The 15,071-nt window shown below is 43.3% G+C and overlaps 1 protein-coding gene across 1 annotated transcript in view; it reads left to right on the top strand.

Moving 5' to 3' along the window:
* Positions 1-15,071, top strand: part of NCOA1 (nuclear receptor coactivator 1) — a 79,425-nt gene that overhangs the window by 1,980 nt on the left and 62,374 nt on the right. Inside the window, 4 exon segments of the mRNA XM_066546162.1 lie at positions 2,803-2,903; positions 9,757-9,862; positions 14,461-14,564; positions 14,567-14,626. Of these exon segments, the coding sequence (XP_066402259.1) occupies positions 9,777-9,862; positions 14,461-14,564; positions 14,567-14,626 (250 nt within the window). The 5' untranslated portion in view covers positions 2,803-2,903; positions 9,757-9,776.

The raw sequence follows: 15,071 nt of genomic DNA on the forward strand, positions 1-15,071 counted from the left end.
AATTTGAGACAATTCTTGGATTTTTAGGGAAAAGTAGAGAAAATTCCTGGATTTTTACCTAAAATTTGAGAAAATATTTGGATTTTCAGGGAAAATGGAGGAAATTCCAGGATTTTCATGGGAAAATGGAGGAAAAAAGTGGATTTTTTGGAAAAACTGAGAAAAATCCCTGGATTTTCAGGAAAAATTGGAACAAATCCAGGAATTTTCATGGAGAAATGGAGGAAATCCAAGAAATTTCTGGAATTTCTGGAGCTCTTTTCCCTGGGTTTTGAAATGCAGGGAATTTTTTATTCCTGGATTTTCTGAGGAAAGTCTGCCCAAATCTCCAGAAAATTGGGAGAAATTCCATGAAAAATCCAGGAAAATTCTGGGATAAAGCCATGAGAAATCTGGGGAGAAATTCAGGATAAATCCATCAAAAACCTGGAGGAAATACAGGAAAAATCCAGGATAAATCCATCAAAAACCTGGAAGAAATTCAGGAAAAATCCAGGAACAATATGGGAGAAATCCTTGGAGAATCCAGGAAAAATCTGGGATGAATGCATAAAAAATCCAAGAAATTCCATGAAAAATGTGAGAGAAATCCAGGAAAAATCTGGGAGAAATTAGGGATAAATCCATGAAAAATCCAGGAGAAATCCAGGAAAAATCTGGGAGAAGTCCATGAAAGTTTTAGGATAAATCCATGAAAAATTCAGGACAAATCCATGAAAAATCCAGGAAAAATCTGGGAGAAGTCCATGAAAATTTTAGGATAAATCCATAAAAAATTCAGGAAAAATCTGTGAAAATTCTAGTGCAATTCCATGAAAACAACTTGAAAAATCCAGGAAAAATCCATGAAAAATTCAGGAAAAATCCAGGACAAATCCATGAAAAATCCGGAATAAATCTGTGATTTTCCCAGTTCCCAAAATCCCAGAAAAACTTGGGGAAAGAGCTCAGAATTCCCAAAAATTCCTGAATTTCCTGCTCCTTTCCCTCTCTCCTGGCTGGGTTTTATTGGAATTTCCCCCAATTTCCCAAGGATTTTTAGTGCTGAAAATTCCCAATTTTTATTCCTCGAGTTTTCCTGGGATTTCCGGGAGGTTTTCTGAAATTTCCCAAATTTTTCCAGGATTTCCTGGAGCTATTCCCAGATTTCCTTGAATTTTTCATGGAATATCCTGGATTTTTGCAGAATTCCATCAATTTTTCCCATAATTTCTTCAAATTTCCTGGCATTTCATGGAGCTTTTCCTGTAATTTCCCAGATTTTTCCCAGAATTTCCTGGTGCTTTTCCAGGATTTCCCAAATTTTCCCAGAATTTCCTGAATTTTCCCTTTAATTTTCTCAAATTTTCCAGGATTTCCTGAATTTTTCCCATAATTTCTTCAAATTTTCTGGGATTTTCTGGAGCTTTTCCTGGATTTCCTGGATTTTTCCCAGATTTTCCCCCAAATTTCCTGAATTTTCCCTGGAATTTCTTCAAATTTTCCTGGAATTTCCTGGAGCTTTCCTATATTTTACTCACAATTTTCTGGATTTCCTGGAGCTTCTCTGGAGTTTTTCCCAGGCTTCCCAAATTTTTCTTGGAATTTTCTCAAATTTTCCTGGAATTTCCTGGATTTTTCCCAGAATTTTCTCAAATTTTTCCAGGATTTCATGGAGTTTTTCTCAGTTTTTCCCTGGAATTTTCTCCAAATTTCTGGGATTTCCTGGAGCTTTTCCCATATTTCCTAAATTTTCCAGGATTTTCTGGAATTTTCTCAAAATTTCCCAGGAATTTCCTCAAGTTTTCCTGGATTTTACCCAAATTCCCTCAATTTTTCCAGGATTTCCTGGAGCTTTTCCCAAAATTTCCCAGAATTTCCTCAAATTTTTTGGGATTTCCTGGAATTTTCCCTGGAATTTACTGATTTTTTCCTGGAATTTCCTCAAATTTCCTGGAGATTTCCTGAAGCTTTTCCCAAAATTTCCCAGATTTTTCCTGGAACTTCCTCAAGTTTTTCCCAGAATTTCCTGAATTTTTCCCAGATTTCCTCAAATTTTCCAGGATTTCCTGGATTTTTCCTGGATTTTCTTGGATTTCTCCCGTAATTTCCTCAAATTTTTCAGGATTTCCTGGAGTTTTTCCCAAATTTCCTTGAATTTCCCAGATTTTTCCTGGAATTTCCTCAAATTTTCTGATATTTCCTTCAGCTTTCCTGGATTTCTTGGAATTTTCTGGAGCTTCCCCTGGAATTTCCTCAAATCTTCTGGGATTTCCTTGAGTTTTCCTGAATTTTTCCCAAATTTCCTCAAATTTTTGGGAATTTCCTGGAGTTTTCCCAAAATTTCACGAATTTTTCCTGGAATTTTCTCAAGTTTTTCTTGGAGTTTCCTGAATATTTCCCAGAATTTCCCAGATTTTTGCCGTAATTTCCTCAAAATGTTCCCGGTTTTCTTCAAGCCTTTTCTGGGATTTTTGTGAATTTTCTGGGATTTTTGTGAATTTTCGGGATAATTCTGGGAAAACCTGAGGAAATCCAGCCTGGGAAGGTCCCTTTAATCCCATCCCATCCATTTCCCAAGATAGAAAAAGTTAAAAAAATCAAAAATTTTATTTAAAAAATATTTTTTTTAAATTAATTAAAAATTAATTCATTAAATTTCCAGGATTTTTTTCCCACTTTTCCATTCAGGATGAGCAAAAAAATTCCTTTTTCCTTAGAATTTTTTGGGATTCAGACCTAAACCATTCGCAGAAAAATCCAAAAATTCCATCCGAAATTCCTAAAAAAATCCCCAAATAATCCAAAATTTTCCCTCTGCAGGATCTGGGAATCAAAATTCCCATGGAATTCCCGAGGTTTTAGGATTTTCCTGGAAAATCCCAAATTTCCCATGAGCCATCCCTCACCTCCACAATTCCCAGGTAAGTTTGAAGCTTTTTCCTGGAATTCTGGGGGTTTTTTGGGATAAAATATTTGGGAATTGTTGACAGCAAAAAATCCTTGGATTTTTCCCCGATTTTTGGGGAATTTTCCAAGGATTTTTGGGGATTTTTCAAGGATTTCTTGGGATTTGCCAAGGATTTTTTGGAGCATTTTCCAAGGATTTTTGGGCGCTTTCAAAGGGTTTTTTTGGGTTTTCCAAAGATTTTGGGATTTTCCAAGGATTTTGTTTCATTTGTTTTATATTTGAAATTTTATTCTATTTTATTGTTATATAATTTAATTCCATTTCATTTCACTCAGTATGTTATTAAATTTTTCTTTTAAATTTTTCTTTTTATTTTTTTAAATTTTCTTTTTCTATTTTTACGTATTTTCCATTCTTTTTTATTCTGTATTTTATTTTATTTCATACTTTATTTTATTTCATATTTTATTCTTACTTTAAATTTTATTCTATTCCATCTTATTTTATTTTATTGTATTTTGCTTCCATTTGGTTCCGTTGGGTTCCGTTGGGTTGGGTTTGGTTCCATTGGGTTCCCTTGGGTTGGGTTTTGTTGGGTTCCGTTGGGTTTGGTTCCACTGGGTTTGGTTCTGTTGGGCTCGGTTGGGTTTGGGTCCCTTGGGTTCCCTTGGGTTGGGTTTTGGTGGGTTCATGTTGGGTTTGATTCCACTGGGTTCGGTTGGGTTCCATTGGGTTCCCTTGGGTTGGGTTTGGTTCCCTTGGTTGGGTTTGGTTCGGGTTTGGTTCCATTGGGTTGGGTTTGGTTCCCTTGGGTTCCCTTGGGTTCCCTTGGGTTGGGTTTGGTTCCCTTGGGTTGGCTTTGGTTGGGTTTGGTTCCCTTGGGTTGGGTTTGGTTCCTTTGGGTAGGGTTTGGCTCCATTGGGTTCCATTGGGTTCCTTTGGTTTTGTTGGTTGGGTTTGGTTCCATTGGGTTCTGTTGGCTTGGGTTGGGTTTGGTTCTGTTGTGTTCCATTGGGTTTGGTTCCTTTGGGTTGGTTTGGGTTGGGTTTGGTTCCCTTGGGTTGGCTTGGGTTGGGCTTGGTTCCTTTGGGTTGGCTTGGGTTGGGTTTGGTTCCCTTGGGTTGGCTTGGGTTGGGTTTGGTTCCCTTGGGTTGGGTTTGGTTTCCTTGGGTTCCCTTGGGTTGGGTTTGGTTCCCTTGGGTTGGCTTGGGTTGGGTTTGGTTCCGCTGGGTTCCGTTGGGTTTGGTTCCGCTGGGTTGGGTTTGGTTCCTTTGGGTAGGGTTTGGTTCCCTTGGGTTCCCTTGGGTTGGCTTGGGTTGGGTTTGGTTCCTTTGGGTAGGGTTTAGGTTCCTTTGGGTAGGGTTTGGTTCCATTGGGTTCTGTTGGGTTGGGTTTGGTTCCCTTGGGTTGGTTTGGGTTGGGTTTGGTTCCTTTGGGTTGGGTTTGGTTCCCTTGGGTTGGGTTTGGTTCCCTTGGGTTCCCTTGGGTTGGCTTTGGTTCCATTGCGTTCCGTTGGGTTTGGTTCCATTGGGTTCTGTTGGGTTGGGTTTGATTCCCTTGGGTTGGTTTGGGTTGGGTTTGGTTCCATTGTGCTCCATTGGGTTTGGTTCCCTTGGGTTGGCTTTGGTTCCGTTGCGTTCCGTTGGGTTTGGTTCCATTGGGTTGCTTGGGTTTTGTTGGTTGGGTTTGGTTCCACTGGGTTCTGTTGGCTTTGGTTCCGTTGCGTTCCGTTGGGTTGAGTTCGATTCTGTTGGGTTTGGTTTCATCACATTGTGTTGCGTGGGGTGGGTTGGGTTTGGTTCCGTTGGCTTCCATTGGGTTCCGTTGTGTTGGGTTCCATTGGGTTCCTTTGATGTTCCATGGGTTGGGTTCCGCTGGGTTGGGTTCCGTGGGGTTCCTTTGTGTTCCATGGGTTGGGTTCCGTTGGGTTGGGTTCCATTGGGTCGGGTTGGGTTGGGTTTTGTTGGATTCTGCTGGGTTTGATTCCACTGGGTTTGGTTCTGTTGGGTTCAGTTGGGTTTGATTTGGTTCCTTTGGGTTCCGTTGGGTTGGGTTCTGTTGGGTTGGGTTTTGTTCGGTTCAGTTGGGTTTGATTTGGTTCCCTTGGGTTCCATTGGGTTGGGTTGGGTTGCTTTGTGTCCCATTGGGTTGGGTTCCGTTGGGCCGGGTTCCATTGGGTTCCTTTGTGTTCCTTGGGTTGGGTTCTCTTGGTTTGAGTTGGGTTCCGTTGGGTTTGGTTCGGGTTCCATTTGGTTCCTTTGGGTTCCGTTGGGTTGGGTTCCATTGGGTTGGGTTCCATTGGGTTGGGTCCCATTTGGTTCCTTTGGGTTCCATTTGGTTCCGTTGGGTTGGGTTCCGTTGGGTTGGGATGGGTTTGATTCTGTTTGGTTTGGTTTCATTTGGTTAGGTTTGGTTCTGTTCGGTTTTATTGGGTTCGGTTCCGTTGGGTTGGGTTGGGTTGCATTGGGTTCTGTTCATTCCGTTGCCTTGGGGTGACCTGGGTTTGGTTCCCTTGGGTTGGGTTCAGTTGGGTTTGGTTTGGTTGTTTTTAGTTCAGTTCAGTTTTGTTCAGTTCCACCCAGTTCTGGTTGGCTGGGTTGGGTTGGGTTCCATTGGGTTGAGTTTGGTTTGGTTGTTTTCAGTTGAGTTGGGTTTTGTTGTGTTCCTATTTGGTTCTGTTGGGTTGGATTCAGTTCTGTTCGGTTCTGTTGGGTTGGGGTGGGGTTGGTTTTGTTAGGGTTGAGGTTTGGTTTTGTTGGGTTTGTTGGGTTCTGTTTGGTTCTGGTGGGCTGGGTTGGCTTGGGTTCTGTTGGGTTTGTTTCCGTTGGGTTGGATTTTCTTTATTCCGTTGCGTTGCGCTGAGTTAGGTTCGGTTCCATTGGGTTGGGTTCTGTTGGGTTGGATTCTCTTTATTCCGTTGCGTTGCGCTGAGTTAGGTTGGGTTCGGTTGGGTTCGGTTGGGTTTGGTTCTGTTGGGTTCGGTTGGGTTTTTCTCAGTTGGGTTCTGTTGGGTTTGTTTCCGTTGGGTTGGGTTGGATTTTCTTTATTCTGTTGCGTTGCGCTGAGTTAGGTTCGGTTCCATTGGGTTGGGTTCTGTTGGGTTGGATTCTCTTTATTCCGTTGCGTTGCGCTGAGTTAGGTTCGGTTCCATTGGGTTGGGTTCTCTTTATTCTGTTGCGTTGCGCTGAGTTAGGTTCGGTTCCATTGGGTTGGGTTCTGTTGGGTTCTGTTGGGTTGGATTCTCTTTATTCCGTTGCGTTGTGCTGAGTTAGGTTCGGTTCCATTGGGTTGGGTTCGGTTGGGTTCGGTTGGGTTTGGTTGGGTTTTTCTCTGTTGGGTTCTGTTGGGTTCTGTTGGGTTGGATTCTCTTTATTCCGTTGCATTGCACTGAGTTAGGTTTGGTTCCATTGGGTTGGGTTCGGTTGGGTTTTTTTCAGTTGGGTTCTGTTTGGTTCTGTTGGGTTGGGTTGGATTCTCTTTATTCTGTTGCATTGCACTGAGTTAGGTTTGGTTCCATTGGGTTGGGTTCAGTTGGGTTTGGTTTGGTTGGGTTCGGTTGGGTTTGGTTGGGTTTTTCTCAGTTGGGTTCTGTTGGGTTCTGTTGGGTTGGGTTGGGTTTGGCTCTGTTGGGTTCTGTCACCTTGGGTTCTCAGGTTCCGTTGGGTTCTGTTGAGTTGGGTTGGGTTTGGTTCAGATGTTTTCAGCTCCTTTTGATTCTCTTGTGCTCCCATTAAGTTCTGTTTGGATCTTTTGGGTTGGATTCGGTTCTGTTCGGTTCATTTGGGTTGGGTTAGGTTGCATTGGGTTCCGTTGGGTTGGGCTGGATTTGGTTCCATTGCTTCCATTTGGTTTGGTTTTGTTTGGTTCATTGGGTTCTGTTTGGTTCTGATGGGTTTGGTTCCGTTGGGTTTGGTTCGGTTGTTTTCAGTTCGGTTCCATTCCATTCAGTTTGGTTCTGTTGCGTTGGGTTTGGTTCTGTTGCGCTGGGTTCTGTTGGGTTCAGTTGGGTTCGGTTCGGGTGTTTTCAGTTCCATTTGGTTCTGTTGGGTTGGGTTTGGTTCCATAGGGTTCAGTTGGGCTTGGTTGTGCTGGGTTCGGTTCTGTTGGGTTCTGTTGGGTTCTGTTGGGTTGGGTTCGGTTCCATTGGGTTCAGTTGGGCTTGGTTGTGCTGGGTTCGGTTCTGTTGGGTTCTGTTGGGTTGGGTTTGGTTCCATTGGGTTCAGTTGGGCTTGGTTGTGCTGGGTTTGGTTTTGTTTGGTTCTGTTGGGTTCTGTTTCATTCTGTTGGGTTCCATTAGGTTGGGTTCCGTTGGGTTGGGTTTGGTTCCGTTTGGTTCTGTTGGATTGGGTTCTGTTCATTCCGTTGCGTTGGGTTGAGTTTGGTTTGGTTCCATTGGGTTGGGTTCTGTTGGGTTCCATTGGGTTGGGTTCGGTTCTGTTTGGTTCTGTTGGATTGGGTTCTGTTGATTCCATGGGTTGGGTTGAGTTGGGTTGGGTTGGGTTGAGTTGGGTTGGGTTGGGTTGAGTTGGGTTGGGTTGAGTTGGGTTGTTTTCAGTTCTCTTCGGTTCTGTTGGGTTCTGTTGGGCTGGGTTTGGTTCCCTTGGGTTGCGTTGTTTTTGGTTCGGTTGTTTTCAGTTCTGTTCGATTCTGTTGTGTTCCTGTCTGGTTCTGTTCGGTTCTGTTGGGATTGGTTCAGTTCGGTTTGGTTCCATCGGGTTTGGTTTGGTTCTGTTTGGTTCCATTGGGTTTGGTTGGGTTGTTTTCAGTTCTGTTTGGTTCTGGTTGGTTGACTTGGGTTGGGTTCTGTTGGGTTCCATTTTGTTCTCTTGGGTTGGGTTCTGTTGGTTTTGGTTCCATTGGGTTACGTTGGGTTTGGTTGAGTTATTTTCTGTTCCGTTGGGTTCTGTTGGGTTCTGCTGGGTTCTGTTGGGTTTGGTTCCATTTGGTTTCATTGGGTTCTGTTGGGTTTGCTTTGGTTCCATTGGGTTCAGTTCCGTTCTGTTCCGTTGGGTTGCAGTTGGTTCCGTTGGGTTGGAGTTGGTTCCGTTGGGTTGCAGTTGGTTCCGTTGGGTTGGAGTTGGTTCCGTTGGGTTGCAGTTGGTTCCGTTGGGTTGGAGTTGGTTCCGTTGGGTTTTGTTGGGTTCTGTTCGGTTTGGTTCTGTTTGGTTCCGTTCAGTTCTGTTTGGTTCTGTTGGGTTCAGTTGGGTTTGGTTTGGTTCCGTTCAGTTCTGTTTGGTTCTGTTGGGTTCGGTTTGGTTCTGTTTGGTTCTCTTTGGTTCTGTTGGGTTCAGTTGGGTTGGGTTTGGTTCTGTTTGGTTCTGTTTGGTTCCGTTCAGTTCTGTTTGGTTCTGTTTGGTTCCGTTCAGTTCTGTTTGGTTCTCTTTGGTTCTGTTCAGTTCTGTTTGGTTCTGTTGGGTTCTGTTTGGTTCTGTTTGGTTCCTTTGGGTTCTCTTGGGTTCGGTGCCTCTCCTGTTGTTCTCTCAGTGCCGGCTCCTGGCACTCCGGCCCTTCCCTTGGGCCACCCCAGGAACGGGAACGGGAATGGGAACGGGAATGGGAATAGGAACAGGAATAGGAACGGGAATGGGAACGGGAATGGGAACGGGAACGGGAATGGGAACGGGAATGGGAACGGGAATGGGAATGGGAACGGGAATGGGAATAGGAACGGGAATGGGAATAGAAACGGGAATGGGAACGGGAATGGGAACGGGAACGGGAATGGGAACGGGAATGGGAACAGGAATGGCTCCATGCTGGGAATGGGAATGGGAACGGGAATGGGAACGGGAATGTCTCCGTGCTGGGAATGGGAACGGGAACGGGAATGGGAACAGGAATGGCTCCGTGCTGGGAATGGGAATGGGAACGGGAATGGGAACGGCTCCGTGCCGGGAACGGGAACGGCTCCGTGCTCGGAATGGGAATGGGAACAGGAATGGCTCCGTGCTGGGAAGGGGAATGGGAACAGGAACGGCTCCATGCTGGGAATGGGAACGGCTCCGTGCCAGGAACGGGAACAGCTCTGTGCCAGGAACGGGAATGGCTCCGTGCTGGGAATGGGAATGGGAATGGCTCCGTGCCGGGAATGGGAACAGGAATGGCTCCGTGCCGGGAATGGGAACAGGAATGGCTCCGTGCCGGGAATGGGAACGGCTCCGTGCCGGGAATGGGAACGGCTCCGTGACAGGAATGGGAATGGCTCCATGCTGGGAATGGGAACGGCTCCGTGCTGGGAATGGGAACAGCTCCGTGACAGGAATGGGAATGGCTCCGTGCCGGGAATGGGAACGGCTCCGTGCTGGGAATGGGAATGGCTCCGTGCCAGGAACGGGAACGGCTCCATGCTGGGAATGGGAACGGCTCCGTGCTGGGAACGGGAATGGCTCTGTGCTGGGAATGGGAATGGGAACAGGAATGGCTCCGTGCCAGGAACGGGAATGGCTCCGTGCTGGGAATGGGAATGGGAACAGGAATGGCTCCGTGCCGGGAATGGGAACGGCTCCGTGCCGGGAATGGGAACAGCTCCGTGCTGAGATTTTCTGTACTGAGCAATTCCATGGAAAAAGCGGAGACGGAAAATGCCCGGACCTGCTCTGGAGCCGCACCGGGAGAGCCGGGAGAGAGCGGCCACCGGGAGCAGGGGAGGGTCCCAGGAATCCCAAATCCATGGGAATCCCAAATCGATGGAAATCCCGAATCACTGGGAATATCAAGAATCCCAAATCCATGGGAATACCAGGAATCCCAAATCCATGGGAATACCAGGAAGCCCAAAGCCCTGGGAATCCCCTCCCAGCTCCGCCTTTTCCGTAGGAAATCCCAAATTCCCGAGGAAAATCCCGTTCCCGTTGTTGTTCCCCCAGGTGCTCCCTAGGGTCCCACCATGAGCGGCCTCGGCGACGGCGCCGCCGACCCGGCAAACGCCGAGGGCCGGAAACGCAAAGGGTCCCCCTGCGACCCCGCACACAGGTACCGGCAATGCGGGGAAAAATTGGGAAAAATTCAGGGGAAAAGAGGGAAGAAAATCGGGAAAAAATTGGGACAAAGTTGGGGAAAAATTGGGAAAAAATCGGGGGAAAATTCGGGCAAAGATCAGGAAAAAATCGGGGAAAATTTGGGGAAAATTCAAGGAAAAATCAGGAGAAATGCATGGGAAATTTGGAGAATTTGGGAAAAAATTGGGGGAAAATTCGGGGGAAATTCAGGGGAAATTTGGGGAAAAATCGGAAAAAAATTGGGAAAAAATTGGAGGAAATTATGGAAAAAATTGAAAAATGTGAGAGAAATTGGGGGAAATTCAGGAGGAAATCAGGAGAAATTTGGGGAAAAAATCTGAGAAAAATTGGGGGAAATGAGGAGAAAATTCAAGGGAAATTTGGGAAAATATCAGGAAAAAATTTGGGAAAAATTGGGGAAAATTCAAGCAAAAATCAGGAGAAATGCATGGGAAATGTGGAGAAATTGGGAAAAGATTGGGGGAAAATTCGGGCAAAGATCAGGAAAAAATCAGGGAAAATTCGAGGAAAATTCAGGGGAAAAGAGGGAAGAAAATCGGGAAAAAATTGGGACAAAGTTGGGGAAAAATTGGGAAAAAATCGGGGGAAAATTCGGGCAAAGATCAGGAAAAAATCGGGGAAAATTCAAGGAAAAATCAGGAGAAATGCATGGGAAATTTGGGAAAAATTGGGGGGGAATTCAGGGGAAATTTGGGGAAAAATCGGAAAAAAATGGAAAAAATTGGGAAAGAATGAGGAAAAATTGGGGGAAATTCGGGAAAAAATCGGGGGAAAGTTGGGGAAAAATTTGGGAAAATGCGAGAAAATGGGGAACAATTTGGGGGAAAATTGGGGAAAATCCGGGAAAGTTCAGGGGAAAATTTTGGGGAAAGTTTGGGGGAAAATTTGGAGAAAAATTGGGAAAAATTGGGAAAAAATTGGGGAAAAATTGGGAAAAAATCGGGGGAAAATTCGGGAGAAATTCAGGGGAAAAGAGGGAAGAAAATCGGGAAAAAATTGGGACAAATTTGGGGAAAATTCGGGAAAATTCAGGGGAAATTTGGGAAAATATCAGAAAAAATCAGGAAAAGATTGGGGAAAGTTCAAGGAAAAATCAGGAGAAATGCATGGAAAATTTGGAGAATTTGGGAAAAAATTGGGAGAAAATTCGTGGGAAATTCAGGGGAAAATCAGAAAAAAATTGGGAAAAAATTGGAGGAAATTATGGAAAAAATTGAAAAATGTGAGAGAAATTGGGGGAAATTCAGGAGGAAATCAGGAGAAATTTGGGGAAAAAATCTGAGAAAAATTGGGGGAAATGAGGAGAAAATTCAGGGGAAATTTGGGAAAATATCAGGAAAAAATCAGGAAAAAATTGGGGAAAATTTGGGGAAAAATCAGGAGAAATGCATGGGAAATGTGGAGAAATTGGGAAAATTTAGGAAAAACTTGGGAAAAGATTGGGGGAAAATTTGGGGAAAAAATTGGGAAAGAATGAGGAAAAATTTGGGGAAATTCGGGAAAAAATCAGGGAAAATTTGGGGAAAAATCGGGGAAAATGGGAGGAAAAATTGAGGGAAAATGGGGAAAAATTTGGGAAAAAATCTGGAAAAATGGGGCAAAATTTGGGGAAAAATTGGGGAAAATTGAGAAAAATCAGGGGAAAATTGGGGGAAAATTTGGGGAAAATTGGAGAAAAATTGGAGGAAATTTAGGAAAAAAATTGGGAAAAAATTGAAAAATGTGAGAGAAATTGGGGGAAATTCAGGAGGAAATCAGGAGAAATTTGGAAAAAAATCAGAGGAAAATTGGGGGAAATGAGGAGAAAATTCAGGGGAAATTTGGGAAAATATCAGGAAAAAATTGGGGAAAATTTGGGGAAAAATCAGGAGAAATGCATGGGAAATGTGGAGAAATTGGGAAAATTTAGGAAAAACTTGGGGAAAAGATTGGGGGAAAATTTGGGGAAAAAATTGGGAAAGAATGAGGAAAAATTTGGGGAAATTCGGGAAAAAATCAGGGAAAATTTGGGGAAAAATCGGGGAAAATGGGAGGAAAAATTGAGGGAAAATGGGGAAAAATTTGGGAAAAAATCTGGAAAAATGGGGCAAAATTTGGGGAAAAATTGGGGAAAATTGAGAAAAAATCAGGGGAAAATTGGGGGAAAATTTGGGGAAAATTGGAGAAAAATTGGAGGAAATTTAGGAAAAAATTGGGAAAAAATTGAAAAATGTGAGAGAAATTGGGGGAAATTCAGGAGGAAATCAGGAAAAATTTGGAAAAAAATCAGAGGAAAATTGGGGGAAATGAGGAGAAAATTCAGGGGAAATTTGGGAAAATATCAGAAAAAATGGGGGAAAATTGGAGAAAATTCAGGAAAAAAATTGGGGAAAATTCAGGGGAAAATTATGAAAAAAAAAATTGGAAAAAATCAGGAGAAAATTGGGAAAAACTGGGAAAAATTCTGGAAAAGGGTGAAGAAATGGAGTAGGGAAAAAATGGTGAAAAATCAGGAAAAAAGCAGAAAATTTGGGGAAAAAATGGGGAAAAGAGTGGGAAATACTGAAAAAAATGAGAAAAAAATCAGGAAAAGTTGGGGAAAAAAAGGGAAAAAATGGGGGAAAAAACAGTAAAAAAAAAAGGAAAAAAGGCTGGAAAAAAGCAGGAAAATTTGAGGAAAAAATTGTGAAAAAATAAGGAAAAAATGGGGAAAAAATGGGGAAAAATTGTGGAAAAAATAGGAAAAAATGGGGGAAAAAGGGGGGAAATATGGAGAAAAAACAAAAAAAAATTCAAAGAAGGCCTGGAGAAAAGTGAGCAAAATTTGTGATAAATTTATGAAAAATAGAAGAAAAATTTGGGGAAAATCAGGAAAATTGGAAAAAACTGGGAATGGCAGGAATAGGTTTAAAAAGAGAGGAGAATTGGGGGAAAATGGGGAAAAATCAGGGAAATCACAGGAAAATTTGGGAAAAAAAAAGGGAAAAAAGTGGTGAAAAGTCAGGGAAAAAGGGGAGGGAAAAGCAGGAAAAGCCAGGAGGAAAAAGGGAAAGAAAAGAGAAAAAATGGGGAAAAATCAGGAAAAACTGGGGAAAAAAGTGGGGAAAAATCAGGAAAAAATCAGGGAAAAATATTGGGAAAAAAGTGGGGAAAAAACTGGGAAGAAATGAGGAAAAAATCAGGAAAAATGGGGAAAAAAGGAGGGATAAAGCCTGGAAAAAATGAAAAAAAAAAAACCTGGAGAAATCAGGAAAAAAATGGGAAGAAAATTGGGGAAAATTGGGGAAGAATCAGGGAAATCACAGAAAGTTGGGAAAAAAAAAGGGAAAAAAGTGGTGAAAAGTCAGGGAAAAAGGGGAGGGAAAAGCAGGAAAAGCCAGGAGGAAAAAGGGAAAAAAAATGATAAAAAAATGGGGAAAATCAGGAAAAAAATCGGAAAAAATTGGGGGAAAAAATGGGGAAAAAGTGGAAAAATCAGGGAAAATATTGGGAAAATACGTGGGAAAAATGGGGAAAAAATCAGGAAAAATGGGGCAAAAAAAGGGAGGAAAATGGGGAAAAGGGGGGAAAAATTGGGAAAAACATCCCTGGAAAAATCAGGAAAAACTGGGAACAATTGGGAAAAAAGTGGGAAAAAATTGGGGAAAAGTGGGAAAAAACAGGGAGAAATATTGGGAAGAAACTGGGAAGAAATCAGGAAAAATGGGGAAAAAAGGGAGGGAAAAGCCTGGAAAAAATGATAAAAGAAAATCCTGGAAAAAATCAGGAAAAACTGGGAAAAGAATGGGAAAAAATTGGGGAAAATTGGGGAAAAATCAGGGAAATCACAGGAAAATTTGGGAAAAAAATGGGAAAAAAGTGGTGAAAAGTCAGGGAAAAAGGGGAGGGAAAAGCAGGAAAAGCCAGGGGGAAAAAGGGGAAAAAAAAGAGAAAAAAGTGGGGAAAAATCAGGATAAAATTGGAAAAAATGGGGAAAAAGTGGAAAAAATCAGGAAAAATATTGGGAAAAAACGTGGGAAAAATGGGGAAAAATCAGGAAAAATGGGGCAAAAAAAAGGGAGGGAAAATGGGGAAAAGGGGGGAAAAATTGGAAAAATTGGGAAAAACATCCCTGGAAAAACTGGGAAAAAACAGGGGAAAAATGGGGAAAAAAGTGGGGGAAAAGTGGAAAAATCAGGGAGAAATATTGGGAAGAAACTGGGAAGAAATGGGGAAAAAATCAGGAAAAATGGGGAAAAAAGGGAGGGAAAAGCCTGGAAAAATGATAAAAGAAAATCCTGGAAAAACTGGAAAAAAATGGGAAAAAATGGAAAAAATGGGGAAAAAATTGGGGAAAAATCAGGGAAATGACAGGAAAATTTGGGAAAAAAATGGGAAAAAAGTGGTGAAAAGTCAGGGAAAAAGGGTAGGAAAAAGCAGGAAAAGCCAGGGGGAAAAAAGGCAAAAAAATGATAAAAAAATGGGCAAAAATCAGGAAAAAGTGGGAAAAAATAGGGAAAAATCAGGAAAACGTGGGGAAAACTTGGAATTTTTGGAAAAGGGACTAAAAGTTGGATTTTTGTGTCCTGGCAGCGCGGAGAAGCGGCGGCGGCAGCAGGAGCAGCGGTACCTGGCCGAGCTGGCCGAGCTGCTCTCGGCAAACCTGGGCGAGCTCGACTCGCTCGGGGCCAAACCCGAGCAGGGCAGATCCTGAAGAAAACCGTGGACCAGATCCAGCAGATCAAACGGCTGGAGCAGGGTGGGAAAATGGGGGAAATAGGGGGGAAAGTGGGGGGAAAATGGGGGAAATAGGGGGGAAATAGGGGGGGAAATATGGGGGAAATAGGGGGGAAAGTGGGGGAAAAATGGGGGGAAATTGGGGGAAATATGGGGGGAAATTGGGGGAAAGTGGGGAAAAGTTGGGGGAAATATGGGGGAAATATGGGGGAAATATGGGGGAAAGTGGGGGGGAAATTGGGGGGAAAGTTGGGGGAAATATGGGGGAAATAGGGGGAAAGTGGGGGAAAGTTGGGGGAAATAGGGGGGAAAATATGGGGGAAATGGGGAAAGTGGGGGGAAAAGGAAATGAGGGAAAAATTGGGGGAAATAGGGGGGGAAATAGGGGGGAAAGTGGGGGGAAAATGAGGGAAAAATTGGAGGGAAAACGGGGGAAATGGGGGGAATATGGGGGAAATGGGAATATG

Source organism: Molothrus aeneus, chromosome 3 (genome assembly GCF_037042795.1).
Source record: "Molothrus aeneus isolate 106 chromosome 3, BPBGC_Maene_1.0, whole genome shotgun sequence".
In the NCBI taxonomy this organism is placed as follows: Eukaryota; Metazoa; Chordata; class Aves; order Passeriformes; family Icteridae; genus Molothrus; species Molothrus aeneus.